The 12762-nt window shown below is 33.4% G+C and overlaps 1 protein-coding gene across 1 annotated transcript; it reads right to left on the reverse strand.

Moving 5' to 3' along the window:
* Nucleotides 1–12028, reverse strand: LOC139491786 (uncharacterized). Its single transcript, XM_071279648.1, has 3 exons — nucleotides 11415–12028; nucleotides 7568–7792; nucleotides 1–5315 (listed from the first exon to the last, which is right to left on the reverse strand). Exons 1-3 carry the CDS (start codon nucleotides 11866–11868, stop codon nucleotides 4642–4644), a joined length of 1353 nt encoding a protein of 450 aa, XP_071135749.1. The 5' UTR covers nucleotides 11869–12028; the 3' UTR covers nucleotides 1–4641.
* Between the last annotated feature and the right edge of the window lie 734 nt (nucleotides 12029–12762).

The raw sequence follows: 12762 nt of genomic DNA on the forward strand, positions 1-12762 counted from the left end.
TTGAAAGAGTTGGTATTGCTTTATTTCATAAAAAAGAATGGCCAACGTGGATAAAAATATCTTGTCTTAGGGAGGGATACACACTACTTTGTAAAAAATCACACTGATTTAAACAAAAAATACTCTGAAACTGACATTCTTGATTGACAACATATTTGATACGTTTGGAGGACGTGTTTTTCAATAAACAATTGGCATTCCCATGGTAACCAAGTGTGCCTTTTTCTTGCCGACTTATTCCTTTATTCCCACGAGGCTGACTTTATACAAGATCTTCTTAGGAAGAAAGAAAAGAAATTAAGCAATATCCTTTAACTTTTACTTTCCGCTATATAGATAATGTTCTCTCACTAAATAATTCAAAATTTATCCCATCGAACTAGAGATAAAGGATACAACAGATACAGTTAAGTCTACCCCATATCGAAATTTACAATGAAAGCAGAGGCGGATTTAGAGGGGGGCCCAGAGGGCCTGGGCCCCCCCCCCCCCCTTTTTGGGAAAAACATTGGTTGCTTATATAGGGAACCACTGAAGCGTGACTGGAGTGGGCCCCCTCTTAGCGCAGTCAGTGGGCCCCCACTTATGAAAATTTCTAGATCCGCCAGTGGAAAGGTCGGTTGAAAACAAAACTTTACGACAACAGATGATTTCAGCTTCCCAATTGTGAACTTTCCATTTCTATGAAGCAACATTACTGCAGCGCCTGTGTTTCTCCTGATTGAAACGACATTCCTGGGCTTGTATTTCTTATCATGATTTCCTTGACAAGGAAACTATTAAATTAACAGTTCCAAATGGTAAAGTTGGAATCATACCTTTATATTATTGGCGGACACCATCACAAGTTGGTTGACTGTTACGGAATATCAGTTTCACAGATGATGTTCCTTATGTCGGAACTAAAATCCTGTTCCCTTTCCAAAAATTATACTATTTGACGGGTTTGTAATAACATGAGCATCACGACGGTACCTCATATGCAGCAGGATCTGCTTACCCTTCCGGAGCACCCGATATTCCCTGCTATAAAAGTCGGAACTAAAATCCTGTTCCCTTTCCAAAATTTATACTATTTGACGGGTTTGTAATAACATGAGCATCACAATGGTACCTCATATGCAGCAGGATCTGCTTACACTTCCAGAGCACCCGATATTTCCTGCTATAAAATTCACTAGCACAAAGTGGAAACATTCTTTTTTGCAAGAAAAAAATCATTTCACAGCAAAAAATTAAAATATCTGGTGCATATCAACAGCTCATAATAATGTTTGTGATTCCTTTGAATAGGTTGAGAGGAGTTGCAGACAAATAGTGTCACCCCCTTTTCATTTCAATATTATAAAGTAACAAGAGTGCACACGCTGAAATGTCTCGCCTTCTATACTAATCATTGATATTATGTTGATAGTCCTAAGTATAAAGCTAAGCTTTATTACAACTGTCACATAAACTTAACATTATCCATGATAACTAAACAAAGACCAATGAACCTTGAAAAAAGAGGTCCAGGTCAGATGAACCATGCCAGGCAGACAGGTACAGCTAACAATGCTTCTATACAACATATATAGTTGACACATTACTTATAGTTTAAGAAAAATAGACCAAAACACAAAAACTTAACACTGTGCAATGAACCGTGAAAATGAGGTCATGGTTAAATAAAACCTGCTCGACTGACATAAAGATCATAAAATATTTCCATACACCAAATATAGTTGACCTATGGCATATAGCATTAGATAAAAAGACCAAAACTCAACAAGAGTGCACACGCTGAAATGTCTCGCCTTCTATACTAATCATTGATATTATGTTGATAGTCCTTTTTAAAGTATAAAGCTAAGCTTTATTACAACTGTCACATAAACTTAACATTAACCAAGATAACTAAACAAAGACCAATGAACCTTTAAAAAGAGGTCCAGGTCAGATGAACCATGCCAGGCAGACAGGTACAGCTAACAGTGCTTCTATACAACATATATAGTTGACACATTACTTATAGTTTAAGAAAAATAGACCAAAACACAAAAACTTAACACTGTGCAATGAACCGTGAAAATGAGGTCACGGTTAAATAAAACCTGCTCGACTGACATAAAGATCATAAAATATTTCCAAACACCAAATATAGTTGACCTATGGCATATAGCATTAGATAAAAAGACCAAAACTCAAAAACTTAACTTTGACCCCTGAACCATGAAAATGAGGTCAAGGTCACATGTCATCTGCCCGCTAGACATGTACACTTAACAATCATTCCATACAACAAATATAGTAGACCTATTGCATATGGTATGAGAAAAACAGACCAAAACACAAAAATTTAACTTTAACCACTGAACCATGAAAATGAGGTCAAGGTCAGATGACACCTGCCAGTTGGACATGTACACCTTACAGTCCTTCCATACACCGAATATACTAGCCCTATTGCTTATAGTATCTGAGATATGGACTTGACCACCAAAACTTAACCTTGTTCACTGATCCATGAAATGAGGTTGAGGTCAAGTGAAAACTGTCTGACAGACACGAGGACCTTGCAAGGTATGAACATATCAAATATAGTTATCCTATTACTTATAATAAGAGAGAATTCAACATTACAAAAAATTTTAACTTTTTTTTCAAGTGGTCACTGAACCATGAAAATGAGGTCAAGGACATTGGACATGTGACTGACGGAAACTTTGTAACATGAAGCATCTATATACAAAGTATGAAGCATCCAGGTCTTCCACCTTCTAAAATATAAAGCTTTTAAGAAGTGAGCTAACGCCGCTGCCATAGCTGCCGCCGCCGGATCACTATCCCTATGTCGAGCTTTCTGCAACAAAAGTTGCAGGCTCGACAAAAATGTCTTCTTTTTGTTTGTTAATCTTTCACAGGAATAAAAGTTGGTACACATCAACAGTTCATTATAACATTAGTATAATTAATATTAATCATAATAATGTATCTGAGCATTAATTTTCCTTCTAGAAGTTGAAGAGAAATTGTAGATAAACAGAAATTGTGACATGATGACCCACACACAACACAGGTGACACAATACAACCATCTGAGTGTTGACATTAACATGATTTTAAAATTCATCTAACATGCAAAATTTATTTGGAGAAATCAATATGTGTATTTATAATGACACATTGTGTTGGGCCTATGATTGATTATAAACAAAAATAAATTTCCATTAATCAATTTATAAGCTATGCTTATAGTAAAAATAGAAAGTTAACACAATTAAATTGAAATGTTATTATAACAAGTGAATAATAAGTCTCATTAAGATGTGTGCTAAGCTATACTGAATTGTAAGACAAATAAAATGCTTCGCTAAGCACAGCTTGATACGACCACTCTGACTCAGGTCAAACCCTGAACAGTTCGGGGAAAAATGGACAATATAAAAATTATTGGTGCTTGATACAGGTCTGAATTTGGATTGTAATTAAATATATGACACATAATAGGTTTCTGACTTAGAATAACTGTTATCAAAGAACTTAGATTTAGTTTATATAAGATTTGAATTTATATTCAATTTTTTGCTATTGTACAATACACTATGCTGTTGTGAATTGACACCCCCCCCCACCTAAGAAAAAAAAAATCTGAAATCTGAAATGAGAAAATGAGAAAAAATTGTCCCCCCCCCCCCTTCTTTCAAAAAAAAAGACGACATGCTGCCAATATACGGACACAAACTTTTTTGCGGTCGTAAAAAAATTATCCTTTTTTTTCTTTTTCAATTACAATCAATCATTGGCCTAACTAATTTCACTATCTGTCACACAAATTGACAATCAATTTAAATTTTTCACAGACTGCTCAACACAAATAGGTTAATATATTTCATCATACTATTTTACTAAAGTAATCGAAATGTGATTGTCTTAAGTAATCAATGATTACATCATAATTTTTGGCTATTATCCATCAAATTACGATTACATGTTATCATGTTATCGAAAATGTCTTTCATTACTGGAAAAAATTTAAACAATTACAATTACAGATTACGATTACCCCATCCCTGATCTTAATAGCCAGTTTTAGATTATTGCTACTTATTTCACATTTGTAACATTATTGCTACTCATTTCACATTTGTAAATTAAAGAACAATCAGAAATGTGTTTTCTGTACATGTGTCATGGGGTAATTTGCTAACAAATATTGTCAATGATATAAAATCATAAGGAGTCCCTTGGAACCCTGTGTCTTGTGAAATTCCACAAACATTTTGACAAATCAAAAGACCGCAGTCAATGCAATATTTTTTTTTTTAAAAGATCTGCATTATCATTAAAAAAATAATGAAATTGTCTGAAAAAATAAAATTTTGTCAAAACATTAATTAGATATCAAAACAATCTTTTAAACATTTTTTCAAATTAAATATAGATATGGTTGACATTTGATAATGTAAAATGAACAAGACTTATTAAAGAAGGACACAATTTTTTACAAATCATTTGTTTTTACTACTGTGTTTAAAAAAATATGTTATCATGGTTATGTACATTTTTTAGCCTTTTTAAAACTTTTTTCAACAACTGTAATTTTATGTACATATGAAAGAAAATTAAACAACTGCATTACTTCAAATTTCTCCACACTACTTTAAAGCATGACATTTGTTTTTTTATAGTCAGAGTAAAGCATAAAAGGCTTTTTGTCTTTTAGGTGTTTATTTTCTTGTCGAAACGACGGCCTGTAAGTAATTTGCTTTGTCTTATCAAACACTTGTAACTCCTTAAAAATTTTGTGAATCTCACATGTAAAGGCAAAATCTTTTTGAAACTCAGTACTGAGCTTTGGCTTCAAATACCTATGATTCAGAACCATCCAAATTTGTAAAACAGCTGAAAAGTTAAATTTTACACCAGTTTCGTCCCATAATGGAGATATCTGATGGCCATTGCTTAATAAAATATCATTTTCATAATCATACATAACCACCAGGTAATGATGAGGTGTTAACACTATGGAGGGAATTAAAGTATGGCGTTCTCTCCCTCCTGATGAATCTCTGTTTGATTCACAAAATGAAAATGTAATAGCTTGGCTTAATATTTGCTCGGCACGTTTTTCAAGTACCATCTTGAGTTTTAATTCACTAATATCTATTAATCCGTTATTCTCCTGCATAACATGCATAAGGTCTTTCGTTAACAAATCATCATCTTCTTGCATCTTAGCTTCAATATCATCATCAAAAATACAGAGCGGTATATTTGAAAAATTTGGTGGTACCAAAACAATGTCAGGATGTCCATACCAAATGTCTTCACAGCCTGAAAAATAATAGACAGCATTACAGAATGGAACTATCAGAAACACTGGCTCATAAACCCTTTTTCATACCTCAAGTAAGAATTTGATGCCTAGGAACCTGAAATACAACCTTTTCTGAAATGGCTCTCACAAAGCACAACTTGAATTGTAAACTTTCTAAACAACAGACATAACAGTGTTAATAAATCAGTAGAAAAAATTAAGAGATTTCAAAATAAATTCATGACAAAAGTGATTTACAATGTAGTATAGTATCAACGTACTGTAAAGTGGGTTATTTTCATGAGTATAAAATTTCGCGATTATGGGGCAACCAAAGTACATGTATAAGAAAAATTTTGGTAGTTTTTATTTACCAATTAATCATTTTGGTGGATACTGATATGGTTGAAGTTAAAAAGTTGTAAAAATAGACAAAAGTCTATTGACCATTATGATTTTATGATTGTTTTACCAGCATGATGTCTTATCTTTAGCTTATATTTTGATACAGCTGATAATATGATATCAGATTGGCATTCAGTATCATTGAGGCTACATAGGGCTACCGAGATTTTTGAATACTGAATGTGTAGCTAGCCTAGCTGCTATATCTAGATCTATTTAGCAGCTAGGCTAGCTACAGGTTCAGTATTCAAAAATCTAGGTAGCCCTATGTAGCTACTAAGATATTGAACGCAACCCGCAAATTAGATATTATATAATTTGACACTAATTAATAAGAATAAAATACCTGACAGAGTACCTGTTATTCCTATATTAAAGGGTTATTGCACGAATATTGGGGAATATTGTCCCGAGTATAATTTTATATTGCATGAGCTTGCGAGCCCAATGTATGTTCTACAAGGGACAATATTCCCCAATATTCATGCAATAACCCTTTTATTGTATAGCAATATTATACTTGAAAGTATAAAAAAAAGATTTTGACGTTGATGACGTCATGAATTTTGAAGATTTATTGCACTAGTGCAATATTGGAATTTATTGCATACTAACTTTTGGTTACTTTCTGTGGGAAATATTGTATTGCTATACAATAATATCAATTATTTTATTATGTAACCAATAAACTAATTTTAACACCTGAATTTTGACTTGATAGCCAGGAAACAAAAGCCTTTTGTATTTATGTTGTTTAAATTAACAAACTATTATTAATTCAACAAACAGGAAAAAATTGATAGTTTACAAAATGCTTAAGCTATTAGAATGTACAAAACGCATAACTAAATATTTACGGAATTCAATTTCGCGATTTCGCTCTACCATGTTTACCCACCAATACAAGTGAAAAATACACCCCACAAAAATAACCCCCTCTATTGTATTTCTTCATTTATAACTTTGTCATTTATTTCTTAAACTCTTTCTTAAATTGTCTGTAAGATAATCGTGCATACTTATATCATTACTTCAATCAACTGATACTCATTTAATCTAAAATTCAACATGTTCAATGTAGTAACAATGTAATTCATCTGCTATATTTTCAGATTGATTGAAACATACGCATATAAGGAGAGTTTATAAAGATTTTTAAGAATTTTTGCATTACTTAATTTCTATTTTAAGTAATGTCATATAAAAAAGAAGATGTGGTATGATTGCCAATGAGACAACTATCCACAAAAGACCAAATGACACAGACATTAACAACTATAGGTCACTGTACGGCCTTCAACAATGAGCAAAGCCCATACCACATAGTCAGCTATAATAGGCCCCGATAAGATGAATGTTGACAGCCATCTTTGATGGTGGTTGGGGTAACCAACCACTTTTACTGAATCATTTCCTTACAAAATCAATAACATACGAGGAGACAAAGTATTTGGGCCTCACAATAAATAGTATTTAAACCAAGTTATTAATCATTTGCACTTGAAATTTCAGAAAGTTTTTATAAGCCAAAATTTTTAGTTTTACGAAAAGTTTAAACAATCTTGCTTACCTGTAGATAATCAATGATTATCAGATTATAATTCATTATTACCATGATTCCCATGATTACAAACATGACAAATGTAGTAAAATGAAAAATGAACCTATGAAAATTAGTGGGGGCAACTAATATAATAATATTTAATTAAAAGAAATGATTTTTGGAAAGAAAATAGCAGTACATGTACAAATGATGTACATGATGTACATGCATGATACTCAAAAAAGTTATTTTCATGTCATTATCCCAAACTGACTCAGTGCCAAGGACCATTGCCTGACACAAAAAGTTTGATGGTCATACCTAAGCCTGTTTGTCCACAGTCTATCAGGGAAGAACATTCCAACGGCTTTAAACACGGACATTTTAGAGGTTGTACTAAGTAAGAATTGCTTATAAGGTATCTGTTGCCATACACTAGTCGAGACAGCAAGTGGTTTGTCAGGAGGGTTGCCACATAAGCTTCATTCTGTTTGTCAAATGCATCTCCAAATGGCTCCTTTTGCTTCAAACACTTTTCATGATAATCTGAATTAAAATATATAAAGCAGTATTAAATTTAAGATAATTAACAAATTACATGTATCATGATTATGGAAATCTTCCAAACTTATTTTTTTCTTCTTTTAGAAACATATTTCATCATTAAACATATCATGCAAATAAGTAATACAAACATGACAGATGTATAGGTATTATTTTAACCTAGAAAGTATAAGTAATGCAATAATCCTATTAAATTCTAAAAATCTCAATAAACTCTCCTTGTGTTCAATCGTAACTCCATGTACAAAACTACAATCCCCTTCCCTTTCATGAATGTGACCTACTGCATTAGACTATTGACTGGATTTGTTATAACATGAGCAACATGACGGGTGCCACATGTGGAGGATCTGCTTACCCTTCAAGATCGAGCAACTGAGATCACCCCTAGTTTTTGGTTGGGTTCGTGTTGCTTATTCTTTAGTTGTCTATGTTGTGTCATGTGTACTATTGTCATGATTGTTTGTCTGTTTGTCTTTTTCATTTTTAGAAATGACATTGCCAGTTTATTTTTTATGATCTATGAGTTTCACTGTCCCTCTGGTATGTTTCATCCCTCTTTTATAGATGAAGAAATACAGTGGGTTATCATGGTTATTTTCACATATTTTGGCAGGCAAGGGGAAATCGTGAAATTAAATTCTATGAAAAATTTTTATCATGTGTTTGGTACTTTCAAATTAGCTAAAGCATTTTGTAAACTATCTATTTTTTCCTGTTCTTTGATTGATAAGGAACCATATGGACAATTAGCGGTGTACAAAAATGTCATTGACTATCTTGATTTCAATAAACTTTCACTACTGTTATATTACTATATATTTATGTTAGCGTGGAGAGATTAAGACTCTTTCAGTTTCAGTTTCTGAAATAATATTCTGAAATAATATAATTCTAATTTTGTGATGTTACATTCCAAATATCAGGACCTCCATGATTTAGTCAAGCAATCAAGCAATTTGACAAAATAAATGTAACAAATATGACCAAAATTATTTAGTGACAAATTATTGTATGTAATAAATTAATCAGGACAAATCAACAGGACAATGGCAGGACCAGTGGCGGATCCAGAGGGGGCGTAGAGGGCGTACACCCCCTTTGCTGGGACTTTTTTTTTTTTTTTTTTTTGTAAAATGATTAATCAGACTAGACTTCATGAACTTTGCCATTTCCTGTGTATTTAATTTATATGCAACAATTCTTTACTTATAAAGATATTTTTCGCTGGTATTTACCGACTATGGCAAAGTCATGTGATTCGCTTTGGTAGAGTTGACCAGTGCATCGAAAAACATCACTTGGTGGTCATTTTGAAATTCAAATTACAGTAACACATTGCTTAGGCTGAGGATGACAATCATGATACCTTTAAAGCAAGACCGTATTGACTTTTATTTCACAATTCCACCAAACAGAAAGTAAAACTCTATTACACTCTCATGAAAAAAAAAGTTCCACAACAATATATTTACATACGAAAACTTGTTTAACCCCAAACGTCCAGCCTATTTCAAAATAATTTAACTGAACAATGATCTTCAGTCAGTATTTAAAGCTCTAGATAGATTTAAAGTCTTCAGGTACTTAGATTTGAGGAGGCAGTCTCAGATATTTGAGAAAAAAATCTAACTCTGATGTTTGCCTTAAACAAAAATTCTGGCCATATCTGGATTGAAAACAATAATCTTGTCCACATTTTTTTACTATTAGAAACGACAATTTCCAACAGAATTATTTAGCATTAAATGAACATGATGAAAAAAGACGGGCATATTTTTTTTGTGGCCGGGTTTCCATGTCTGACCAGAATGTCTGTTTTGCCGAACTGATATATTGAATACTTTTTTCAAACCAGACTGCAACCTGCATATAGGGTGTGGCCTTTATGTGTCCATATGTATGACCTGCATTCATAAATTCGTTGTCATTTCAGACTCATTCGTAACCTTTTGGTTGATTTGGAACCCCTTACTTCTCTTGTTTAGGTTAAATTTTTCAACGAAACATTTAGCTAAACATTGCTTGTTTGTAATTTAACTCGTGTCGGTCGTTTTGTAAATTCCATTGAATAGCCTGGCGTATATTTTGCTTACAAAAAGAAATCTTTAGTTTATCCTAATCAGTCAGGGGTACTACTTAAACAAGTGATTTCAGAATCACTTTTTCAAGTGATTTTGGCTGTGAAATATTTTTAAAAATTCTATAAATAGTCACAGACTTTTTATAATCACTGAAACAAGTAATTTTGAGAAGATCACTTCAATAAGTGTTTATAACCTTTTTCTTGATATTTTTCTCACTAGTGAGCTTGATTATTTTATCATGTTTATTGGTAAAAAGACAAGAATTCCATTGAAAAAACAACTATGTACATTAAGAAATTGTCTTTTGCTTGATAAGCCTGTCAGTTTTTACAATTTATTTAAAATATGCATTTTCTGAAATAATTTGTAGATCAGGACATAACCTTGAAGAGTATCATTCTAACTCTGTAGAAAACCAATCAGGTTACCTAATATTGTTGACCTTTGTCTGATAGTCAGAGTAGTTAATGAATATTTGATTACAGAACAATTCCCAAGGGTACTTTTAAAAGCTTTAGCCACTAACTTACTGCCCAAGCGCACTGGTGAAGTTAATATCCATAGAACAAGAATGTGTCCTCAGAACACGAATGCCCCACTCGCACTATCATTTTCCATGTTCAGTGGACCGTGAAATTGGGGTAAAAACTCTAATTTGGCATTAAAATTAGAAAGATCATATCATAGGGGACATGTGTACTAAGTTTGAAGTCGATTGGACTTAAACTTCATCAAAAACTACCTTGACCAAAAACTTTAACCTGAAGCGGGACAGACGGACGGACGAACGAACGGACAGACGGACGGACGCACAGACCAGAAAACATAATGCCCCTCTACTATCGTAGGTGGGGCATAAAAAGGGATAATTGATCTATGTAGGAAAATTATAGAAAAGTTTGTGAAAATATGGAAAATCAATGAAATTCGCATTTGAAGATCAAAGGAAACACCAAAATCACTTAAATAGGTGATTACTGAGTTTATCAAATCACTGAAATAGGTGATAATGAAATCACTTGTTTAAGTAGCACCCCTGACTGCTAATTTAACATACAACACACGAGAATTTGCCATGTCTATGTTTTACTGTCAACTCCAACATCAAATATCAGTACATAGCTTTTGCTCCATACTATCATTTTATGATTACAGCAACTGTAAAATATACATGTTCCACGTCACGAACCGTTAAAGTGGGCATTTTAAACATATTTTATGTTTTTTAAAGCCTAAACATGCTAAAAAAGGTCCTAAAATTTTTTTTCTAACTTCGCCCCCCCCTTTCCAACATGTCCAAAATCCTGGATCCGTCCCTGAGGACACACATGTAAGTGTAACCCATCAACAAAGCAATTTTTTTAATGCGATTATAAAACATTTAAAAGTTATTTTTGTACTGCTGGTGAAACTATAATTCTTAAATCTTAATATTCTGATTCTTTTTTCTACAGACCCATCATACAGTAAAGAGTTAGCTAAATATATAGGTGGCAAATAAATATTCCAGATCTTACCAATCTCAGTCAAAAACTGTCGTAGTGCTGAGAGTGCATAGTAATACATGTCGTCTTCAGTCCCATTGTCTATATTGGGAGTATCGAAGAATCCAACACCGACTTTATCAATGGATTGATGTAATGCATTGAAGCCTTCTTTGAATACATTAGAAAAACTCTCACATAAAATAATATCATTTCCTGTACAGCTATACACTTCATGTTCGAGGCAAGCCTCTGAAAAGCTTACACCAATGTTACAGTTTTTGATCTTAAGAGGTGCCAGTTGTAAATCCTCATAATTATCCAAAGCCGACTTCAAAATTTCCGTCTGTGATCTACGTTTGGATGAAAAATATCTTGTAGAAACATGATCATGATGCTTCATCGAACGGAGCATAGAAATTTCATTTAAGCCATAAAAAAATACTTTTGTTTTCTGAATAGTGTATAGAAGCTGCCGCGCAGCCATATTAAGAACAATTTAGCGAGGTAATATCTTACTTATTATACGAAGAAAATGGATGTCAATGTATTTTCACACTGTAATATTACAATATGTTTGGCGATAGTAGGGTCTCGCGATAGTAGACACTATGCATCAGGGCAATATAAGTAAGGGGATGGAAAGCTATGTTAATATGGTTTCTTTTTTCTTTCTTATGTATAAGCCTCATATCAAAGGAACACCTCTAACAATCTGTAGTAAATAGAGATAAACTGTATATTTATACTATTGAAAGACGATTTTACACATTTTTATTTTCAGAAAATATGATAGATATAGATAATGTACAAAAAGCTAAAATATGTTAAGCAAAATACATAAATCCAAGACAAGACAAAGAACTAGCAGAACAAGTTGTCCTATTAAACAACAAAGTCAAGGAAATACATAGTACATTTAACAGCCATACTCCAAAGTTCTCAAATGACTAAAGTAAGATCAAAATACAACTAGGCAGGGGCGGATGCAGGAATTTTCGAAAGGGGGGTGCTAACCCAGGGCACCCAGGGCAAAGGGGGGGGGGGGGGGTGCAAAACATATGTCCCGATACAAATGCATTGATCGGCAAAAATAAAGGGGGGGGGGGGTGCGCACCCCCGGAACCCCCCCCCCCCCCCCCCTGGATCCGCCACTGCTAGAGGCTCTAAAGAGCCTGTGTCGCTCACCTTGGTCTATGTGAATATTAAACAAAGGACACACTTCAGATGGATTCATGACAAAATTGTGTTTTGGTGATCAGGTGATGTGTTTGTAGATATTACTTTACTAAACATTCTTGCTGCTTACAATTATCTCTATCTATAATAGGACCCAGTAGTTTCACTGGAAAATGACTCAAGGCCGTAGCTACCCTTGAGG

Source organism: Mytilus edulis, chromosome 10 (genome assembly GCF_963676685.1).
Source record: "Mytilus edulis chromosome 10, xbMytEdul2.2, whole genome shotgun sequence".
Taxonomy (NCBI): domain Eukaryota; kingdom Metazoa; phylum Mollusca; class Bivalvia; order Mytilida; family Mytilidae; genus Mytilus; species Mytilus edulis.